At 38.1% G+C, this 21,930-nt stretch overlaps 3 protein-coding genes and 2 long non-coding RNA genes across 7 annotated transcripts; all 5 read left to right on the top strand.

Annotated features, from left to right (window-relative positions):
• The first annotated feature begins 2,942 nt into the window (after positions 1–2,942).
• On the top strand, positions 2,943–6,523 carry LOC120016722 (transcription termination factor MTERF6, chloroplastic/mitochondrial-like). 2 transcript variants are annotated; one of them, XR_005472055.1, is made up of 3 exons: positions 2,943–4,314; positions 4,881–5,081; positions 5,306–6,523. XR_005472055.1 is itself a non-coding variant. In XM_038869661.1 (2 exons), the coding sequence occupies exon 1, from the start codon at positions 3,111–3,113 to the stop codon at positions 4,275–4,277; it is 1,167 nt and encodes a 388-aa protein (XP_038725589.1). In that variant the 5' UTR covers positions 2,943–3,110; the 3' UTR covers positions 4,278–4,314; positions 4,881–6,523. The 2 variants fall into 2 exon arrangements, 1 of the variants encoding a protein (XP_038725589.1); XM_038869661.1 differs by having other exon boundaries at positions 4,881–6,523.
• A 647-nt stretch (positions 6,524–7,170) lies between these two features.
• Positions 7,171–9,032, top strand: LOC119984645. The gene has a single exon (XM_038828737.1). The coding sequence runs from the start codon at positions 7,356–7,358 to the stop codon at positions 8,508–8,510; it is 1,155 nt and encodes a 384-aa protein (XP_038684665.1). The 5' UTR covers positions 7,171–7,355; the 3' UTR covers positions 8,511–9,032.
• Positions 9,033–10,575: 1,543 nt separating this feature from the next.
• Positions 10,576–14,572, top strand: LOC120010720. 2 transcript variants are annotated; one of them, XR_005470916.1, is made up of 3 exons: positions 10,576–10,837; positions 12,573–13,201; positions 13,575–14,572. It is a non-coding gene; the product is annotated as an uncharacterized LOC120010720 (long non-coding RNA). The 2 variants fall into 2 exon arrangements; XR_005470914.1 differs by having other exon boundaries at positions 10,577–10,837; positions 12,586–13,201.
• Positions 14,573–15,163: 591 nt separating this feature from the next.
• LOC120002213 lies at positions 15,164–16,351 on the top strand. Its single transcript, XM_038850883.1, has one exon. The coding sequence runs from the start codon at positions 15,164–15,166 to the stop codon at positions 16,349–16,351; it is 1,188 nt and encodes a 395-aa protein (XP_038706811.1).
• Positions 16,352–18,456: 2,105 nt separating this feature from the next.
• Positions 18,457–21,787, top strand: LOC120002832. The gene is made up of 3 exons (XR_005469192.1): positions 18,457–18,569; positions 20,116–21,174; positions 21,325–21,787. It is a non-coding gene; the product is annotated as an uncharacterized LOC120002832 (long non-coding RNA).
• Positions 21,788–21,930: the final 143 nt, after the last annotated feature.

The raw sequence follows: 21,930 nt of genomic DNA, 5'->3' as shown, positions 1-21,930 counted from the left end.
CATTTTTCTTAAATCTTTACATTTAATAAAAATAAGAAAGTATAAAATCATGGATATGATTCCATGTTAAAGAAATTAATACTAAAAATTCAAAGAGATATTTTGTTTTAAATATTAATTAGTAATCCTAGATGTGAAAATCCAAAAATGTCCTTGCTTTCGAATTAACCAAATAGAAGTCGACACGTACAATAAGAACCGTAGAGCGTGTGCGACACGCGCATAAGAGAGGATGCCGAGAGAATCTGTACGGAGTTTATTCGATGTAAGAAAGCGAGTGGTTCCAAGCGCTGAAGGTAGAGAGTGTGGGACAGTCATCGAAATCTTATAACGAAAAATATTGATGACGAACGGTCAAGATCAGTGTTGTGTGCGAGTAAACGGCTGAGATCTCTCTTGCGTGTCAGCATTCTACAGTGGCTTTGGTTGTGTAGTTGTAGGTAAGACGTCTATAAATGCATCACCGGGTAAACCGGGGTACAGGGTTTAGCTAGCCGGTCAGGTTTTGCCGTGAGAGCCGTACGAGGGTACTGGATGATTCGGTCATCGAGTGAAAAAGCACTTTTGTTTTTGTTCGTTGACTTGGACAAGATTTGGGCACATCTGGCACTTTGGGATTTTGCTTGCATTGCAAGTTTTGGTCCGAATCGTTTCGTATCCTCTCGATGTCGGCGAAAGGTGTGGGCCAGTGCGATTGGGCCGTGTATTGGGCTGGGCTTTGGAATGTAACTGAACAGAACTGTAATTGCGCTACGTAAATCCAAGCTGTTTAGTACTTCTTATTTCTTAAACACTTAAACAGGGCTGTACATCGGGTCCGGGTTTCGCTATCGACCCGACTCTTATCCGCCTTTCAGATGTTAACGGTTGAGCATTCATGGGAGGGGCCCCCTGATCCTAGAGGGGTGCACATGGGTCGGGTTTATGGAGATATCTCACCTGACCCGCATGGGGTCGGGTTGGAGTCGGGTTAGTGTTTTACCAACCCTCACTTGACCCTCTTTTGATGTCGGGTTTGGGGTCAAGTCAGGTTACAGAATAATCAACCAACGTTAATAGAAAATACTCCAAAAAATAGTCTAAACTATTGAAATAGTCCAAAAACCAGCTTGGTTGATACAAATTACTGAATAATAAACCTGCTTGGTTGATACAAATTACCAAAATAATCCAAAAATACCGATAGGTCAAACAAATGACAGTTCACAAATTGACAAAATTTAACAATAGTCCATACTCCAAAATATGCAGATAATCTGAAAATCAAAAAGTTGTGTAGTGCATGTTCTTCAAATTCTTCATTTTTAATTCTTCACTCTTCAGCAATCACTTGTTAGATTAAAATAATACATTAAGTTATAAACCTATAATAACAATAGAAAGTAATGGTAATGGAAAATTGGAAAGTAAGTTTACGGAACAGTAGTTACCTTACCTCTTGCACTACTCAATGCTCATTCCATGATAGTAAGGTCACACTCCACCATAATTTACAAACCCATTTCTAGATTTAAAAACAAGCATATTAAGTTAATTAATTGTATATATGCAAACACAAATGTATAAGATTATATAAAAAAAAAGGTAGAAAGTTAGTTGTCATGTTCAATTTCTTGTAGTTTCTCAACATCTTCCATCTCCGCTTCAATGTCCATTGAAAGTGGTTTCTCCCTTAACCAATCTTGTGCACATACAAGGACCTCCACTGTTTTTGGAGATAAAGAGCTTCTATATGGCTCAGTAACTCCTCCACTAGTGCTAAAAGTAGACTCTGAAGTAATGGTAGATACCGGTATAGCTAACACAACCCTAGTCACACGAGAAAGAATAGAGTATTTGCTGCCATTGACTTTCCACCAAGCCAATTCGTCAAACTTCTCACTATAGTTCTCACAAGTCTCATCCAAATACCTACCCACCTCTGTCTGATTCACCAAACTCTCATCAGCTCTCATTCTCATGGCCACCCTTGAAGCAAACATCCTCACACAATCTTCATCATTGTCGTAAACCCTCATTGATTTACTAGGTGGCTGAATTTGGTCAAGACTCTCTCCTCTATCATATGTACAATCATTAAAGTGATCAAACAATTTTGTCATCATGTCTTTCACTTTAATTTATCCACCATAACCTCTCTTTTAAATTGATTATAGATCTTCACAAAGCAATATTTCAGAAATTTTAGCTTATAACGAGGGTCAAGGACAACAACCGCATATAATATTTCAGATATTTTAGCTTATGCGTGTATGGGTCTATGTACACAGGTCGGGTCGGGTTTTGTGCAGCCCAAAAAAAGAACTATATGGCTCTTGGTAATCTTAACTTTAGCCTTGAGATCTTGCTGAACTTCCACCTGTCTTTGAGTTACTTGATTCCAGTAAAACTAGGAGAGGCAAAAGATTAGGTCGAAGGGTGGTCTGGTCGCAGTGTGGGTTAAAACCATGCAACATTACTCTAATATATAAGAACACTTGTAATGGTATTATTTTGTCTGGGCCAACAAATATATATGGGGTTTTGTGTTTTGTTGATGTGGTTGTATTGGGAGATGTGTTTTGCTGATGTGGCTGTATTGGGAGATGTGTTTTGCTGTAGTTTTATTGTGGACAATATGGAGGGAATGAAAATTTGTTGGCCTCCATGTTGGGTGGGAAGAAAAAATGTATAGGAATTTGTGTTTTGTTGATGTGGTTATATTGGGAGATGTGTTTTGTTGATGTGGTTGTATTGAGAGACGTGTTTAGCTTGACTTTTTATGTAATAGAGGTGGGACCCTATATTGGTTTTTATTGGCCCAACAAAATGAGACCATTGCAATAATTATATATTATTATGTTTGCCCAAAAAAAAATTTTCTTTATTAAAAAGAAATTAGACATTTTTTTAAGGGTTCCTTCTTAAATGCTTATGAATGAAACGGTGCGTTTTAACAAGAACCGAAGTATCGTTACATCCTTGGTCTCTCTTTCGAAACGTACCGGCGGGTTTTCTAGGGTTTTCAATTTCTTGACCGTTTTCCCGGCGCAAATACGAAATTTTGCTCAAGTGTGTCTCTTGAAGATCTGGTAAGAGCTGCATTTCTGAGTAGCTTAATTTTTGTTTTGATGTTTAGTGTTCTCTATAAAACATTTCTCCATGGGAGACACTCCGTCGCAGCTTCGTATACCCACAAACTGCTTTTTCTTCCAAACCCATCATCATTGATATCTTTCAAGTTTATCTCGAGCGCTGGGAATCAATACTCCTTTGCTGTTTCATACCTCATAAATTCATGTGGGTTATCTCCAGAATCTGCTTTAAAGGCCTCCAAACATGTCCGATTTGAATCCCCAGAGAAACCTGACGCGGTCATTGCTTTTCTCAACAACCATGGTTTCTCTAAAACCCAAATCTCAGAAGTCGTCAAAAAATATCCGATATTGCTTGCATCTGATCCTGAGAAAACCCTCTTACCCAAATTTGAATTTTGTGAGTCTAAAGGGGTTTCGAGACCGCTTCTTGTCAAAATTATATGTTTTCTCCCATCCATTTTACATAGGAGCATAGAGAGCCAATGGATTCCTGCTTTTGAAATCTTGAACGATCTCCTAAAATCAGATGCGAAGACCCTTTTGGCCATTATCCGCTATCCTGGCGTTCTAGCTCATGGTCCTAAAACTTTTCTTAGACCCAACATTAATGTATTGAAAGAAAATGGAGTACCAGAATCAAATATCGCCACCATCGTATATCATCATCCTCGGATTTTTTTTACTAAACCAGATCAGTTTAGGGAGACTGTGGAGGAGGTGAAGAGAATGGGGTTGGAACCTCGTATGTTTGCATTTGTTGCGGCTGTACGTGTACTGAGGGCAATGAGCAAATTGACATGGAAAAAGAAGATTGATGTTTATAAAAAATGTGGCTGGTCTGAAGAACGTATTGTGATGGCATTTAGGACTAACCCATTTCTTATGATGCTGTCTGAGAATAAGATTATGGGGATGATGGATTATTTCGTCAATGTAATGGGATTAGAGTCATCCTTCATTTCTGAACGCCCAGGACTTCTTGTATACAGCTTGAAGAAGCGAGTTGTTCCGAGGGGCTCAGTTGCTCAAGTTTTGTTGTCAAAGGGTCTGGTTAAGGCCAGTTGCTTGAGTATATTGATTGGATCTCGGGAAAATGTATTCCTTGAAAAGTTTGTGTACCGTTATCAAGAAGAAGCTCCTCAGCTGTTAAAGATTTACACAGACAAATTGGACTTTTCAAGGCAGCTTGGAAATGAGTAGGATTTGGCATTTGAAGGAGGCGAACATTATGATTCACGTGAGATCAATTTGATTGATTTTGTCGATTAATCTTTGAATTTGTTCTGAGAATGCAACTAATGTGAACAAATTTCTTTTAATTGTAACTTTTTAAAGCAGTATGTTGGCTCTCAAGATTAGATTTTGAATTAATGATATGGATAGCATCATCTCTTGCTCTTGTACACTATTGTTTTGCCGAACTAAACTTACTTGATGCCTTTATTTAATCTCTGATTATTGTGTTTAGTTGCACTTTTGAATGCAGTTGTATGTCTTATTCCATTAGTCAGAACTTGGGCACATTAAGATATGAAGGTTGTGATGCTTGTATGAATAGGGGTTTGCTTTTTCTTTCTTCCGTCCAGGGGGGAATTTTTTTGCTTGTTTTCCCTCTGAACGAAAAAAGTTGTTTATTCAAGAGGAGAAGTGCAAAAACTTTATGAAGTCTCTATAGACATAGCCTCGAGGAGGTTATTGTTTTGTAGACGAGTGTTTGAATATCTTAATTTTGAAGTACAAGACCTTATCATATGAAGCAATCCTTAAAACTTAATGAAGCTTTATTGTTAAATTTGATTGTAGATTTTTCACTTGGTGAGTTTTGTTGAAGTTGAAAATGGGTTCAAGGCAACAACTTGTATTGTTTACCTCCTCCATCCTTCCAATCAAAGCACTCGGATACTCATGAGATTTCCACATAAATTCAACTCAAACAACTTGAAGAGTTATTGTCTATTCTGCTGCGATTCATGGTTTTGATGAAGCGTTTCTCTTCAAGAACTGGTAAGCTTCCTTTCTCAGTAGCTTAATTTTGGTTATTTGATGTTTAATTTTCTCTGTAAAACAATTCTCCATGGGGGAGACACTATTTAGAGCTCCGTACGCACAAATTAATTTTTTTTTTCTAAACCCACCATCATTGATATCTCTCAAGTTTTTCTCTAGCACTGCAAATGCGCTCTCATTTGCTGTTTCGTACCTCATAAACTCATGTGGATTATCTCCAGAATCTGCTTTAAAGGCCTCCAAACATGTCCTGTTTCAATTCCCAGGGAAACCTGACTCAGTTATTGCTTTTCCCAAGAAGACAAGGACCATGGCTTCTCTGAAACCCAAATCTCAGAAGTTGTGGGGCAATGTCCAAGGATGCTTGTATTTGATCCTGTGAAAACCTTATCAAATTTGAATTTTTGAAGTCTAAAGGTGTTTCAAACCCAGAACTTTTGCAAATTTTATATGTTCTCGCCCCTCCATTTTATCAAGGAGCTTAGAGAAGCAGTTGATTCCTACTTTTGAAATCTTGAAGGGTGCGCTCAAATCAGATGCGAATACCATTTTAGCCATCAAGCGCAATTTGAATATTCTTCTAGTTCATAATATTAAAACTTACCTTAGACCCAATATCAGTACACACTGAGAAAATAGAGTGCCAGAATCAAACGTTCCTACCACCATCCTATATCAACATCCTAGAACTTTTTTGATTGCATCAGATCGCTTTAGGAAGATTGTGGAGGATGTGAAGGGAATTGGGATTGAATCCTTTGATGGTCACATTTGTCTCAGCTGTGCATGGCGTTGAGGGTGGTGAACAAATTGACATGGGGATGATGTGATATTACTTCAAAGTGATGGGATTAGGTTCCTCCCTTATGTCCAAACACCCAGAGCTTCTTTCATTCAGTTTGAAGAAGATAATTGTTCCGAGGGGTTTTGTCGGTCAATTTTTGTTGTCAAAAGGTCTGGAAAGGGACACTAGCTTGTATAGATTGTTTCACCCTCCATAAAGGATTTTCCTTGAAAGGTTTGTTGATCATTATGAAAAAGAAGCTCCTCAGTTGTTTAGGCATCTTTATACAGAGAAGTTGGACCTTCCAAGGCAGCTGGGAAACTGAGTAGTGTTTTGGCTGGCATTTGAAGGATTCAAACATTGTGATTCACATGTTATTGTCATTTTACTTGATACTATTTTTAGAATTTGTCCCAGAAATGCGACTTTACAAGAAGCTTAAAAGAGACGGCAATGGCGAAATCGGAGCCTCTTCATTGTGGACCATAAAGAAACAGAGTTTCATTACAGGACAAGTGTAAATGTGCTTATCTTTGTTACTATGAACCCGATCAATTTGTTTACTTGACTTCACGAATCGTTGAGTATGTATTTTTATGGCAAATGCCTAATTCAGTTTTGTTGGAAATGGTAATCCCCCCTTTTTTTCTTCTTATCTTTGAGATCTCTAAATCCTCTGCTTTCATTACAGGACAATGGTTCAATAACACAGTCTCTGTTAATGGTTGCATGAAGACCACAGTTGCAGTTGTACTGGTAGTTAGGAGGTTTAAAAAGTTGTATCATGTCTAGGTGGGGTTGGCTTTTCCGGATGAGCAATCTTACGGATCCCAATGTTTTTTTTTTTTTTTTTTTTTCTTTCTTAATCATCCCAAATGTTGAGATTGGACGCACGCGATTTCTTATAGATCACGTGCTATTTCCGCATTTGGGATAACTAGGATATAAAACATTGGAATTCTTAACATTTTCGTTTGAGTGATACTTGCATATTTTTCAATACTCTCAACATCCAATCAACATCCAAGTGTTTGCACATTAATTAATTGTGAAATGGGGTTATATTTTGAGCGTCTCAAACATTATTCTCTACTCATTTTGGGTATAATGAATATCATGTTTGCCCAAAAAAACTGCAATTCTTTGTTGTTACAATTTTTTAAAGAAAATAATGTTCTTTACTAATGAATGCCTAAATAAATAAAGACCCATTTTAAGAGAAATTAGACATTTTTTTAAGGGTTCCTTCTTAAATGCTTATGAATGAAACGGCGCGTTTTAATAAACACGTCGACTCGTCACTCTCGTCTACAACTCCACTCTACATCCTTTGCTAGATTAAGCTCTCTTTCGAAGCATACTTACCGGCTGGTTTTTTTAGGGTTTTCAATTTCTTGACCGTTGTCCCGACGCAATACGAAATTTTGCTGGTGTGTCTCTTGAAGATCTGGTAAGCTGCATTTTTCAGTAGCTTCATTTTTGTTTTGATGTTTAATTTTCTCCATAAAACATTTCTCCATGGGAGACACACCATCACAGCTTCGTCTACCCACAAACTGTTCTTTCTTCCAAACCCATCATCATTGATATCCCTCAAATTTATCTCGAGCGCTGGGAATCAGCACTCCTTTGCTGTTTCATACCTTATAAATTCATGTGGGTTCTCTCCAGAATCTGCTTTAAAGGCCTCCAAACATGTCCAATTTGAATCCCCAGAGAAACCTGACTCGGTTATTGCTTTTCTCAACAACCATGGTTTCTCTAAAACCCAAATCTCAGAAGTCGTCAAAAAATATCCGATATTGCTTGCTTCTGATCCTGAGAAAACCCTCTTGCCCAAATTTGAATTTTGTGATTCCAAAGGGGTTTCGAGACCGCTACTTGTCAAAATTATATGTTTTGATCCATCTATTTTACATAGGAGCTTAGAGAGCCAATGGGTTCCTTCTTTTGAAATCTTAAACGATGTCCTCAAATCAGATGAGAAAACCATTTTTGCTATTACCCGCTATCTAGCTCATGGTCCTAAAACTTATCTTAGACCCAACGTTAATATATTGAAAGAAAATGGAGTACCAGAATCAAATATCGCCAAAATCTTATATCATCATCCTCGGATTTTTTTTTGTAAACCAGATCAGTTTAGGGAGAGCGTGGAGGAGGTGAAGAGAATGGGGTTGAATCCTCTTATGTTTGCATTTGTTTTGGCTCTACGTGCGTTGAGGGGAATGAGCAAAATGACATGGAAAAAAAAGATTAATGTCTATAAAGGATGGGGTTGGTCTGAGGAAGAGATTTTGATGGCATTTAGAAGGTTTCCATGTTTTATGTCAATTTCTGAGGATAAGATTATGGGGATGATGGATTATTTCGTCAACATTATGGGATTAGAGTCGTCCTTCATTTCTGCACGACCAGGACTTCTTGTATTCAGCTTGAAGAATCGAGTTGTTCCAAGGGGCTCGGTTGCTCAAGTTTTGTTGTCAAAGGGTCTGGTTGAGGCCAGTAGCTTGAGTACATTGTTTGGATCTCCGGAGAAGTTGTTCCTTGAAAAGTTTGTGTACCGTTATCAAGAAGAAGCTCCTCAGCTGTTAAAGCTTTACACAGACAAATTGGACTTTTCAAAGGCAGCTCAGAAATAAGTAGTATTTGGCATTTGTAGGAGGCGAACACTGTGATTCACATGAGATCAATTTAGTTGATTTTATCGATTAATCTTTGAATTTGTTCTGAGAATGCACAAGACTTCTTGTATACAGCTTGAAGAAGCAAGTTGTTCCGAGGGCCTCAGTTGCTCAAGTTTTGTTGTCAAAGGGTCTGGTTCAGACCAGTCGATTGAGTACATTGGAAAAGGTTGTTCCTTGAAAAGTTTGTGTACCGCTATCAAGAAGAAGCTGCTCAGCTGTTATAGCTTTACACAGACAAATTGGACTTTTCAAAGGCAGCTCAGAAATGATTAGTATTTGGCATATGAAGGAGGTGAACATTATGATTCACAAGAGATCAATTTAGGTGATTATGTCGATTAATCTTTGAATTTGTTCTGAGAATGCAACTAATGCAAACAAATTTCTTTGAAGTATAACTTTTAAAGCAGTATGTTGGCTCTAAAGATTATATCTTGAATCAACGATATGGATAGCATCATCTCTTGCTCTTATATACACTGTTGTTTTGCCGAACTAATCTTACTTGATGCCTTTATTTAATCTCTGATTATTGTGTTTACTTGTAATAATGTAACTGTGCATTATACGCACTTTTGAATGCAATTGTATGTCTTATTCCATTAGTCAGAACTTGGGCACATAAAGATGTGAAGGTTGTGATGCTTCTGTGACTGAGAGGGAAAATTTTTGGTTTGTTTTTCCCTCTTAAGGAAATAAAGTAGTTTACACCTGACCGATGCGGGATACGTCTTAACACAATATTGCAGAACATGGGAGAGCCAAATTTTTGCCAGGCCACATCATCCTTCCTGCATCGGATGGGAAAGGGAAAACTGATCATGTTCTGGGCATTTTCTCATCTGGGTTTTCCGGTAGAAGAGATCAAGGATCTCGAAGGACTGAATTCATTGGGGTAATCCCAATAATTTGGATACCTCATTATGACATATGCATTCAGCATTTTTATCTCTTATACCATTTGTGGGGTGTTCGAACTCTCCAAATTTGCAATTCTTGTTGTTTTATCTTGGGATCATAGGAGCCGAAGAATGCATCTGAGGGTCTCCTTCACAAATCATAACCCCCTGCAAGTAAGAACAACTCCAACGGGAGTCTGCTAAATGAGGTGCTATATGGCTTTAACAACTAAAATAGCTCCTTAACTCAAAAATTATCACTCCAAAGGGTGCTAAATGGGGTGCTAAATTTAGCATCATTGAAAGAGAATGAGAGAGGAGGTATAAATAGAGGGAAATGTAGTTATGAGTGGAGATTGTGTGTTCTAAATGGGTTTGACTCATAAAAATCATTTAGCACCCAGTTTTAGCACTTTGGGTTGGAATCAAAAATGCCACTACTATTATGCTATTCAAGGTGCTAAAATAGAGTTTTAGCATCCCATTTTAGTACCTTGGGTTGGAGTTGCTCTAACGAAGGTTAGAGATATTCAACTCCTCGACCAGTCTAGAGCCACCAACAATGGACTTGATCTCATCCGTGACAACAAGATCAACCTCAACTTCAGGATCAAATCAAGATCCTAACAAACCCAACAACGAGATCTGATCATCCCAACAAACGTACCATAAGGAACTAGCAAAGTGGGAAGAGGTAGGACTTTGAATTGCAACAACTAATACTTTAATTCATTCTTGAGTAAAGACATTGACTTGTCTAGTCATTGCTTGAACCCCAACTACTACCGTGTAAATGATTTATATTCTATGCTGACGTTTCTACTGTGTTACCAATGCCTCTGAGTGGCAACTCCTGACATCATAGAAAGATTGATTCTCTCTCAAAAATCAAGACATGGCAACCTCATCATCGGCCAATTTCGATAATCTTTATTACTAGCTTTGGCCAAACCAATTGTAAAGTTATATTTTGAACATGTTGCAGTTTCGAATCCTCCCTTGTGCTAAAATTATCACACACTAAAATTAATATTATGTTCGTAAAAAAACCTCTATGGCTCTCGGTAATCTTAACTTTTAGCCTTGAGATCTTGCTGAACTTCCACGAATCTTTGCGTTACTTGATTCCAGTAAAACTAGAGAGGCAAAAGATTAGGTCAAAGGGTCGCAGATTGGGTTTTCTAGGGTTTGTTCTTAAATGCTCACGAATGAAACGGTGCGTTGTAACTTTTAACAAACACCGAATTCTCATTTACATCCTTCGCTAGATTAAAGGGTCTCTCTTTCGAAACTTACCAGCAGGTTTTCTAGGGTTTTCAATTTCTCGACCGTTGTCTCGGCGCAAATACGAAATTTTTCTGAAGTGTGTCTCTTGAATATCTGGTAAGCTGCATTCCTCAGTAGTTTTATTTTTGTTCTGATGTTTAATGTTCTCCATAAAACGTTTCTCCATGGGAGACACACCATCACAGCTTCGTCTACCCACAAGCTGCTTTTTTTCCTAAACCCATCATCACTGATATCTCTCAAGTTTATCACAAGCGCTGCGAATCAGCACTCCTTTGGTGTTTCATACCTCATAAATTCATGTGGGTTATCTCCAGAATCTGCTTTAAAGGCCTCCAAATATGTACGATTTGAATCCCCAGAGAAACCTGACTCGGTTATTGCTTTTCTCAACAACCATGGTTTCTCTAAAACCCAAATCTCAGAAGTTGTCAATAAATTTCCGAAATTGCTTGCATCTGATCCTGAGAAAACCCTCTTGCCCAAATTTGAATTTTGTGATTCCAAAGGGGTTTCGAGACCACTTCTTGTCAAACTTATATGTTTTCACCCATCCATTTTACATAGGAGCTTAGAGAACCAATGGATTCCTTCTTTTGAAATCTTAAACGATGTCCTCAAATCAAATGAGAAGACCATTTTGACCATTATCCGCTATCCTGGCGTTCTAGCTCATGGTCCTAAAACTTATCTTAGACCCAACATTAATGTATTGAAAGAAAATGGAGTACCAGAATCAAATATCGCCACCATCTTATATCATCATCCTCGGGTTTTCTTTTCTAAACCAGATCGGTTTAGGGAGAGCGTGGAGGAGGTGAAGAGAATGGGGTTGAAACCTCCTATCTTTGCGTTTGTTATGGCTCTAAGTACGTTGAGGGGAATGAGCAAAATGGCATGGAAAAAAAAGATTAATGTCTATAAAAGATGGGACTGGTCTGAGGAAGCGATTCTGATGGCCTTTAGGAGGTTTCCACTTTTTATGACAGTGTCTGAGGATAAGATTATGGGGATGATGAATTATTTTGTCAATGTAGTGGGAGTAGAGTCATCCTTTGTTTCCAGACGACCAGAACTTCTTGGATACAGCTTGAATAAGCGCATTGTTCCCAGGAGTTCTGTTGCTATGGTTTTGTTGTCGAAGGGCCTAGTTAAGGCTTCTAGCTTGAGTAGATTGTTTGGATCTTCAGAAAAGGTGTTCCTTGAAAAGTATGTCTATCGTTATCCAGAGGAAGCTCCTCAGCTGTTAAAGCTTTACACTGACAAATTGATGGCAGCTCGGAAATGAGTAGTATTTGGCATTTGAAGAATGCCAACATTATGATTCACATGAGATTGTCAATTTAGTTGATTTAGTCGATTCTTATCTTTGAATTTGTTTCGGGAATGCAACTAATGTGAAAAAATCTCTTTGAAGTGTAACTTTTAAAGCTGTATGTTGGACATTGGTATTAAAGCTTGAATGAATATTATATATAAGCCCCATCTCGAGCTCTTATACACTATCTTGTTTTACAAAACTAATTGTACTTGAAAGCTTTATATAATCTCTGAATATTATATATAAGCCCCCCCCCCCCTGCTCTGGATGCAAAATTGAATTTATTCAGGAGGAGCCAAGTGGGTAAAACTGAAAGTGCAAAACCAAAAACTTTATGACATTTCTATATTCATCGCCCTTGGGAGGTTATGGTTTTGTAGACAAATGTTTGAGTATCAGAATTTTAAAGTACAAAACATGATCATATGAAGCTATCCTGAAAATTTACTGAAGCTTTAGTGTTACTTTACTTTTGATTGTTGATTGTTAACTTGGTGAGCTTGATTGAAGTTGAATTATGCAGAAAATGGGTTCAAGTGAACTGCTGGAAGACGTAAAAGAGGATGAGATAGCTTATTGTCATGCCTGAGGCCCTGAGCCAAATTTTTATTTATTTATTCCCATCTTTACCTCCGGCAACCTTTGTATCAAAGCACGGACTGTACTTGACATGTTTTACCAGGTCTCATCCTCCTTCCTGACCCAAATGGGAGAAAAAACATCATGTTCTGGGCGTTGTCTCATTGGGTTCACTTTTCAGTTGAAGAGATTAAGGAACTCGCAAGAATGAATTCATTGTGGTAATCCCGTGAATTTGGATCCCTCATATTGACATATACATTTCTTGCTCTAGGAGTATTTTGTGGGGATCTCAAACTTCCCAATTTTGCAATTCCTTGTTATTTTGTTTTCAAATCATAGGTGCTGGTAGGTGGTCTCATTGTCTCCTTCACAACTGCCTGGAGGTAATGGAAGCTCAAGATTATTGAATCCTCGACCAGTCTGGTGCCAACCAACAATGGACTTTATCAAATATTTCAGGACGGTTTATCAGCTCTACCATCACCACCGACAACAGGGTTTCTGTTGTGGTACCAATGCCTCCAAGCAGTTGATAACCTCATCTTAAGCCAGTTCAGGTATTCTTTATTACTTGCTGTATCCAAACCAATTGAAAATTCTTATGCTGCTTATGTGAATATGATAAATTAAGGTACGTAAAAAAGGAAAAATATATAATCAAGTTTGGTCATGTGCTGGATCACATGCTCTTCTTTTTCTTTTTTCCTTGTGGTCAAGGTTTAGTCTGTCTGTCCATGTTTTATGGAGATGTTTAATGTATTTTATGTGTGTATTAGAGGTTTGTGCCCATCTTTATCTGTTTAGGCTTTATAAGCCTTATCTGTAACTTTGGTTTGATAAGCTAATGAATGTGAGCTTTTACTCTGTGTGTATGCTGCTGTCTACTGAAGTTTATTTGTCATATTGTTCATCTTCTGTGTTGGTGTCCAGTCTTTACAGTGGTAATGGAGTGGTTTTTCTTGAGGGCCTGTGAAGAAGAAGTTCAAGCATGTCATCGAGTACCGTTTCTCTGCCCCCACCTCCTGTTTTTGCAGGACAAAATTATGATTTCTAGGCGCATATAATATCTGGATTCTGGAGTACAGTGGACCAAGGATGTGATCCAAGTATCCAACACCTCTTGGTGCCAATTCAACAGTGCAAGCAATTAAAAGACGTACTAAAGTTACCACAAGAATGAAGAAACTTTAAAGCTCTTAGCTTTCTTCACACAGCTGCGCATGAATCCATTTTTCCAAGGATTGTTGGGGCAACGACAGCCAAGCAAGCTTGGGACAAGTTGCTGTAAGAGTTTCAAGGCAGTGAGAGGGTTAGAGCTGTTAAACTCTTAACACTCAAGAGAGAACTTGAGATGTTAAGGATGAAGGGCAGTGAATCTGTCCTAGATGATTCAACAAGGCTGACTGAGGTGGTAAATCAGATGAGATTGTTTGGGGAAGACATCTCATATCAGAAAGTGGTTGAGAAAATGATGAGAAATTTGGAGCTAAAATTTCAGCAATTGAGGAGTCTTGTGACTTAAAAATGCTTATGGTTACAGAGTTGTGCAGCAAGTCGCTAGCACATGAGGAGAGAACTTTTATGAGCAAGTTGCTTTTCAGGCAAGTCTCAAAGGGAAGCAAGGTGGTGGATTGGTGGGGAGTTGCCTGGTGTCCAGCGGAAAATATTATCAGCATGTTTTTTATGAGACTACAAGTCTTGATATTCACCCACACTTGTAGACTCGTTTATGCAAAATCCAACAAGTGGATATGGGCATGTCATGTCGAAATAGACCAAATCTTTGCGCTAATGTCATGTTACAATTACGGTCCAAATATATCAAACCGATATTGTCTGATATCATGTAATGCTATGATACCATGTATAAATGTATTTGAGCATAAACTCTTATGTGATGCTTTCTTTTCTTATAAATGAGAGATATTATCCTATGTCAATTTTTTCCTTTCATTGTTTTCTACATCTATTGAGTGTTGACTGAAATGAATTTAAAGTTCGAGCAAAATAGAATTTCACATTTTTTTTTAAAATAGGGAGGGGATTTAAACCCTGATCATTAAGGTGATACAAACTATCTCTACTAATCTATTAGTGACTTGGATGTGGAATTTTATAGTTTTATACTTTTACTATATGGTTAAAGTGAATTCCCTGATTGAGATTCTCATAAGAAGGGTAAATGGTACAATTGCATTTGATTATGATTCTCAATTCACTGTTCTTTATTGTTGTTCAGTTTTGATTTTGATGAAAAGCACAAGTGAAACTGATCCGAGAAAACCAAACAGATCTTTGAACAAAGAAAGAAAGAAAAATAGCAGAATTATTTAGAGGGGAAAAAATGTCATCGACAGTCGACAGAAACCAAAAAAACGTAAAATAGGGTCCGTCGAGTTGCCCTGTGACATAATCCGCCTTGCACCAGTCCGCCTCAATCCAGATTTCTCCCAACTCGTGCAGGGTTTCTCTTCGAGGGTTGGTAAGCTTTCCGTCTAGCTGACTTAATTTCGATATCCATGATTTACTTACTCTGTAAGAATATTCTCCATGGGAGACATATTGTTAGAGCTTCTATAACTTACGAACGGCTCTTTGTTCGAAACCCATCATCTATATTTCTCAAGTTCATCTCCAATGGCGCTGGTGCAAATCATTACTCATTTGCAGTCTCGTATCTCATAAACTCATGTGGGTTCTCACCAGAATCTGCTTTGAGAGCCTCCAAATATCTCCACTTTGAGACCCCAGGGAAACCTGACTCAGTTATTGCTTTTCTCAAGAACCATTGTTTATCTGAAACCCAAATTTCAACTGTCATCAAGAAGCTCCCAGATGTGCTCACGGCTAATCCTGAGAAGACCCTTTTGCCTAAACTTGACTTCTTTTACTCTAAAGGGTTTTCAAGCGCTGAAATTGCCAAAGTTATTACTTCTCAGCCATTCATTTTGAGGAGAAGCATAGAGAATCAATTGAATCCTTGCTTTAATTTCTTTAAAAATATGCTTAAATCTGAGAAGAAGACTGTTGAAGCCATTAAACGCGGCCCAGGCATTCTACGTCTTGACCTCAAAAGAACCCCTATTGTACGTAACATCAATTTATTGAGAGAAAGTGGAGTACCAGAATCTATAATCCTTGACCAACTACGACGCCAGCCTCTGACATTTTTAACCAACCCTGATCGATTCAGGGACATGGTGGAGGAAGTGAAAGGTTTGGGGTTCAATCCATTAATGTCGAAGTTTGTTCTGGCAGTTTATGCACTGAGAACAATGACCAAGTCGACATGGGAAATGAAGGTTGATGTTTATAAAAAATGGGGTTGGTCAGATGAAGATATTATTCTGGCATTTTCGAGGAATCCTTGGTGTATGATGACTTCGGAGAATAAGATTATGGCAGTGATGGATTATATTGTCAATATAATGGGACTGGAGTCTTTGTTTATTTGCAGAAGCCCAGTAATTCTCTCCTTTAGCATGGAGAAGAGAATTGTTCCAAGAGGTTCGGTTGCTCAAATTTTGTTGTTGAAAGGTTTGATTAAGGAGCGTAACTTGTCTAGATTATTTTCTTATCCGGAAAATTTGTTCCTGGAGAAGTTTGTGAAGTGTTATGAGGAAGAAGCTCCTGAGTTGTTGAAGTTGTATACTGAGAAATTGGGTCTCTCAAAGAAGCTAGGAAGTGTAGGGTTGAACAACACCTAAAGATATAAGCTCTATAAGTCACATGTCATCTTCGCGATACTTGATTTAGTTATTTGATTTTGCTGTTACTTAGGAGTCGACTAATCCGAAACAATTCTTGAACTTCTTACCTTGAGATCATTAAGTAATGTTGGTAACTTGGTATCTCAGAACTGGACTCAGCAATGTTCTTTTGTGCCATCATCCTCTTCTCTCATGTTAGTATCCTATCTTGCTTGGTTAAGTAATTTTATATGGTGACTTTATTTAGTGATTTGTCACTGTTCTTTTACTGTAATCCTTTTGAGGTGGCTGACTGCATACCGAATGCAACTTTATATGGTGACTTTCTCATATCATTGGTCGGAACTCGGAGATGTGTAGATATGAAGCTTTCGATACTTTCATAATCGGAATCAGTTTGCTCATCATGTTGGATGGATGAGATTGCTTTTTCTCTTTTACTTCTAAATGCTAACAGAGTCCAATTACGTCGTGAGGACACATTTTCAGGTTGAGTAGATAAAATTAATTTTCATTGTCAGGACTGCATTTCTTTCTTGGAGAAGAAAATCTTTCCGTCTAGTTTGTTTATATTGTTTGCTTATCTAGGAAGACGTTGTTCCTGGAGAAGTTTGTGTAGCATTACAACAATGAAGCTCCTGAGCATTTGAAGCTGAATCTTATGAAGCTTTTGTGATGCTTGAGTGATTGAATTGGATTAGGATATGTATGCTTTCTACTGTGGTTTACTGAATGAATTACAGAGAAACTTCCCTACATGATTATAACTTGAAGCTTTCATTACAAATTCCCTAGATGATTTAAATTTGGTCATTAAACTACATGTATTTTGTATTCAATAACTTAATATATTCTGATTGAAATCAGTATTATTAGGGTATAAATACTGAATTGAACTTCAAACGAAAACAAAAAAGCAAAAGAATCTAACTCTATTTTATTTGTTTGTGCTTTTGGGATTTAAGAAAAATATGTTATTTGGCTGTTAATTTTATCTTTTTTCTCTTTGTTAACAAACAACACCGATCACTGGCTACCTATTATTGGCTTTGTTTGGGATGTGTTGTACTTTGACATATTGTAGTGACATGATGTCGATTTCAAAATTGTGGTGTGGTGATGTGAGTTGTGCCCACAAAATGTGTTTGATGTGTCAATTAAAAAACTATTGTGAGGTGAGTTTGATGACATTCAAAACTGTCTTCGGTTCTGAGGGCTTCATCGATGGTAGGGATGAAGTCAGGATCATTCTGGTCGCTTCGAAGGGTGATCTGCACAATGAAGCACGTAAGATATGGGGGGTTCTTGGGGGTGTGCTTTGGGGCTTCTTCTACGCTCAAGTCAGTAAACAATAAAAAAGGAAGAGTATTGGTGCTTGGGGCTTTCTTATCTCAATTTGTTATCAAGGGTGCTAAAGCTTAGAATGTGCTTAGGCTTCAGTATGTGCTTCCAATGTCATGATAACCTGAGACGGGGGTCCCCTTTTATAGTGGCTAGAAGATAGAAGAGAGCAGTTAAGAAAAATAATGGGTCTCTCCTCATTAATGCTGAGATCGTGGGTGAGTGGATCCATAATTTATTGCTTCCTTTGTAACTGGTCTTCTTGTGAAGCCTTTCACATCAGGGCATAACATCTTCATTCAACCGAGCATGTGGGCTCGATGGGGTACCAAGGGTGGCCTTTCAGTCATGTTGAAGAGCTCTCCTCCTTGTCCTACTTTGATCCTCTTGGGACTCTTGCTCCTCTTGTAGACTATTGACCTTCTTGTAAACTCTTGGTCTTCAAAATATTGTGCATGTGTGTTCGGATGGCACACCGAGAGTGGCTCCTCAATCTTGTCGAGGAGTTCTCATCCTTGTCTTCTTGGATGCTCATCCTTGGGGGCTCATCCTTTGATGTTCCCAGGTGTTGAGGCACGCGGGTTTGAGAAGAGGTCATCTTGGTATATCAATGTTGATATAGAGTTTAATGTTTGGATGACAAAAAAAACAACATTATTATGTTCTCTATTTAATTAATTTACGATTTAATTAATGATTATTTATTTATTTAAAACAATATATTTTTCCTACGCACATACCCAAACGAAAAATCGAAAGAACAGAAAATAAATTGTTCGTTGAGTTGCCCTGTCTATTTCGCCTTGCACGGCAGTCCGCCACAATCCAGATTTCACCCAACTCCCGCAGGGTTTCCTCTTCTCTTTGAGGATTGGTAAGTTTCCCTCTAGCTGACTTAATTTCAATCCCCATGATTTACTTTCTGCGTAGGAATATTCTCCATGGGAGACGTATTGTTAGAGCTTCTATAACTTACGAACCGCTTTTTCTTCGAAACCCATCGTCTATATTTCTCAAATGCATCTCAACTGGTGCAAAGCAGTACTCATTTGCAGTCTCGTACCTCATAAACTCATGTGGGTTCTCACCAGAATCTGCTTTGAGAGCCTCCAAACATCTCCACTTTGAGACCCCAGGGAAACCTGATTCAGTTATTGCTTTTCTCAAGAACCATTCTTTCTCTGAAACCCAAATTTCAACAGTCATCAAGAACTACCCGCTCGTGCTTACGGCTGATCCTGAGAATACCCTTTTGCCCAAACTTGACTTCTTTTACTCTAAAGGGTTTTCAAACTCTGAAATTGCCAAAATTATTACTTGTCAAGCATCCATTTTGTTGAGAAGCATAGAGAATCAATTGAATCCTTGTTTTAATTTCATTAAAAATATGCTTAAATCGGAGAAGAAGACTGTTGAAGCCATTAAACGCGGCCCACGCTTTCTAGTTGTCCCCCTCAAAAGAACCCCTGTGGTACCTAACGTCAATATATTGAGAGAAAGCGGAGTACCAGAATCAATAATTCTAGTCCTACTACATCGTCAGCCTCATACATTTTTAACCAACCCTGATCGATTCAGGGACATGGTCGAGGAAGTGAAAGGTATGGGGTTCAATCCCTTGAAGTCGAAGTTTGTTCTGGCAGTCTATGCATTGAGGACAATGACCAAATCGACATGGCAAATGAAGGTTGATGTTTATAAAAAATGGTGTTGGTCTGATGAAGATATCATTCTGGCATTTTCGAGGAATCCTTGGTGTATGATGACTTCTAAGGATAAGATTATGGCAGGGATGGATTATTTAGTCAATGTAATGGGATTAGAGTCTTCGGTTATTTGCAGAAGCCCAGGAATTCTCAGCTATAGCATGGAGAAGAGAATTGTTCCAAGAGGTTCGGTTGCTCAAATTTTGTTGTTGAAAGGTCTGATTAAGGAGCGTAGCTTGTATAGATTATTTTCTTGTACGGAAAATTTGTTCCTGGAGAAGTTTGTGAAGTGTTATGAGGAAGAAGCTCCTGAGCTCTTGAAGTTGTATACTGAGAAATTGGGTCTCTCAAGGAAGCTAGGAAGTGTAGGGTTGAACGACGCCTAAAGATATAAGCTTTATAAGTCTCATGTCATCCTCGTGATACTTGATCTAGTTATTTGATTTTTCTGTTACTTAGGAGTCGGCGAATCCAAAACAATTCTTGAACTTCTTACCATTGAGATCGGTAAGTAATGTTGGTAACTTGGTATATCAAAACTGGACTCAGCAATGTTCTTTAGTGCCATCATCCTCTTTCTCTTATATTAGTATCTTATCTTGCTTGGTTAAGTAATTTTATATGGTGCTTCGTTACTGTTCTTTTATTGTAATCCTTTTGAGCTGGCTGACTGCATACTGAATGCAACTTTATATGGTGACTTTCTCATATTAGGAAGTGAGAGGAAGTGGGTAGGATCAAACAACACCTGAAGATGTAAGCATTATGATTCACATCTCATTCTGGTGCGTTCATGGTTTAGTTGATTTCCTAGTTCCGATTTTGCCGTTGGGAATCCATGAATCAAAGACACTTTTTTGAAGTTCTTACTTTGAGACAAGTAATGTTGACTTTATACTGATTGCTACTTTATATGGTGAATTTCCCATTATCATTGATCAGAACCCTGAGATGTGTAGATATGAAGCTTGTGATATTTATATTTGTTCCATACTGCATTGGCTTTAGGAGATAACTGCTTTAAGGGCAATCTTGCAACAGTATTTTGATATCATGTTTTGGTGGGGAAACTGGCCTGAAAATTTGGTGGGCTGTGACCACGCTGTTTGAATTGCACCACTTCACCTGGAGCTGGCACTGGCGGGATGGATTAACCAACATTTTTAACAAGGTATAACCTTTTTTTTTAACCGAGTAATCATCTAGTCGAACATGTCCTTCGGACAGGTGTGTAAAATTCGGGCCACCAGAACAATTCGTATCACGTTGGTGACATGTAAGACTGAAGCGAAGTGGGTGGAGGTCTGGAATTGAGACAAGCTACATGAGATCAACACTAGAATAAAATGTAAAGAAAGTATGATTATGTCTCTAGTCGGGTCAAAAATGAAATCACATGCGTCCGATTAACTGACTATTAAATCATATGCCACGTGTTCCCTCATCCACGAGTTTCCCTTCTTTTGTTAGTATACGACCTATCAAACTAGAAAACGACGATAATTAAAGAGAATTCAAAAAAGTTCAAAAAGAAACAAGAAAAAACAGAGGGCGAACGAAAATAACAAAACTCGGCCAGTCGCTCCTGGCCTTCGATTTTCATTTTTTTTTATTTTGAAGTTTCGCGGTTATGCCCCCAAATTCTCTTCATCTCCTCCGTCTTCATCATCGTCAACGACATCCTCACTGAATCGCGGCTTCCGCTCGATCCTTTCATGCTTTGGTTTCTCTCTCTTTCTCGGAACGGTCGAAATCGTAGCCTTACTTTAATCCGTAAGTAACAACTTTTCAATTTCTGTTTTTTTTTTTTGCAAACCAATGGCCCTCTCTCTCTATCTCTCAATTAGGGGTGTTGGAGGAGTATTTTGAGCTGAGATGTGTGTGTTTGTTGTTTTTCTTGTTTCCGTTTGTTTGACGGCAAAGCATGAAAGAAAGGGAGTGAAATTTCGGGTGTTCTGGTTTTTTTGATCTTGGAGAAGCAAACCGTGATGAGGTAGTTGTGGACGAGCTGTTCTTTTGTTCAAAAATCGACTATCGTCATTGTTCTTTCCGGGTACCAAACACAGCTACAGTTTGAGTATGTAACCGGGCTTTGCTGATCTATCCACACTATCTATCTCTCACACACACATAATTTGGATGGGTCCACTGGGTAATTGTAGATTGATACAATTTGTGAAAGCTTTGTTTGTTCTTTTTCGTTTTTGAATGATTTTACTTCTATTGCTTATTTTTTGACAAATCTAAAATCTGATTTTATTCAAGCCAACTATTGGTGTCTTCCTGAGGATTCTGTGCGATCATACAGAGTTTTCATTCCTTGTTTTGGTATATGGTTATGGAGAAATTAACAATACGGGCAAGGGAAATCTTAATTATGCTTTTGTTGAAATACTGGGGTAAGAATTTGATTTATAAAATATTATAACATGGTGAAGGATGTTTGAGATAGACAAGCATGAGCCTTTAATTTAGGTTATGGGGCTTTGATATTATGCTCAATAGGGAATTTGAGTTAGTTGACCAAAA

Source organism: Tripterygium wilfordii, chromosome 1 (genome assembly GCF_013401445.1).
Source record: "Tripterygium wilfordii isolate XIE 37 chromosome 1, ASM1340144v1, whole genome shotgun sequence".
Classification (NCBI taxonomy): Eukaryota; Viridiplantae; Streptophyta; class Magnoliopsida; order Celastrales; family Celastraceae; genus Tripterygium; species Tripterygium wilfordii.
This window is presented reverse-complemented; position numbering and strand designations above follow the sequence as displayed.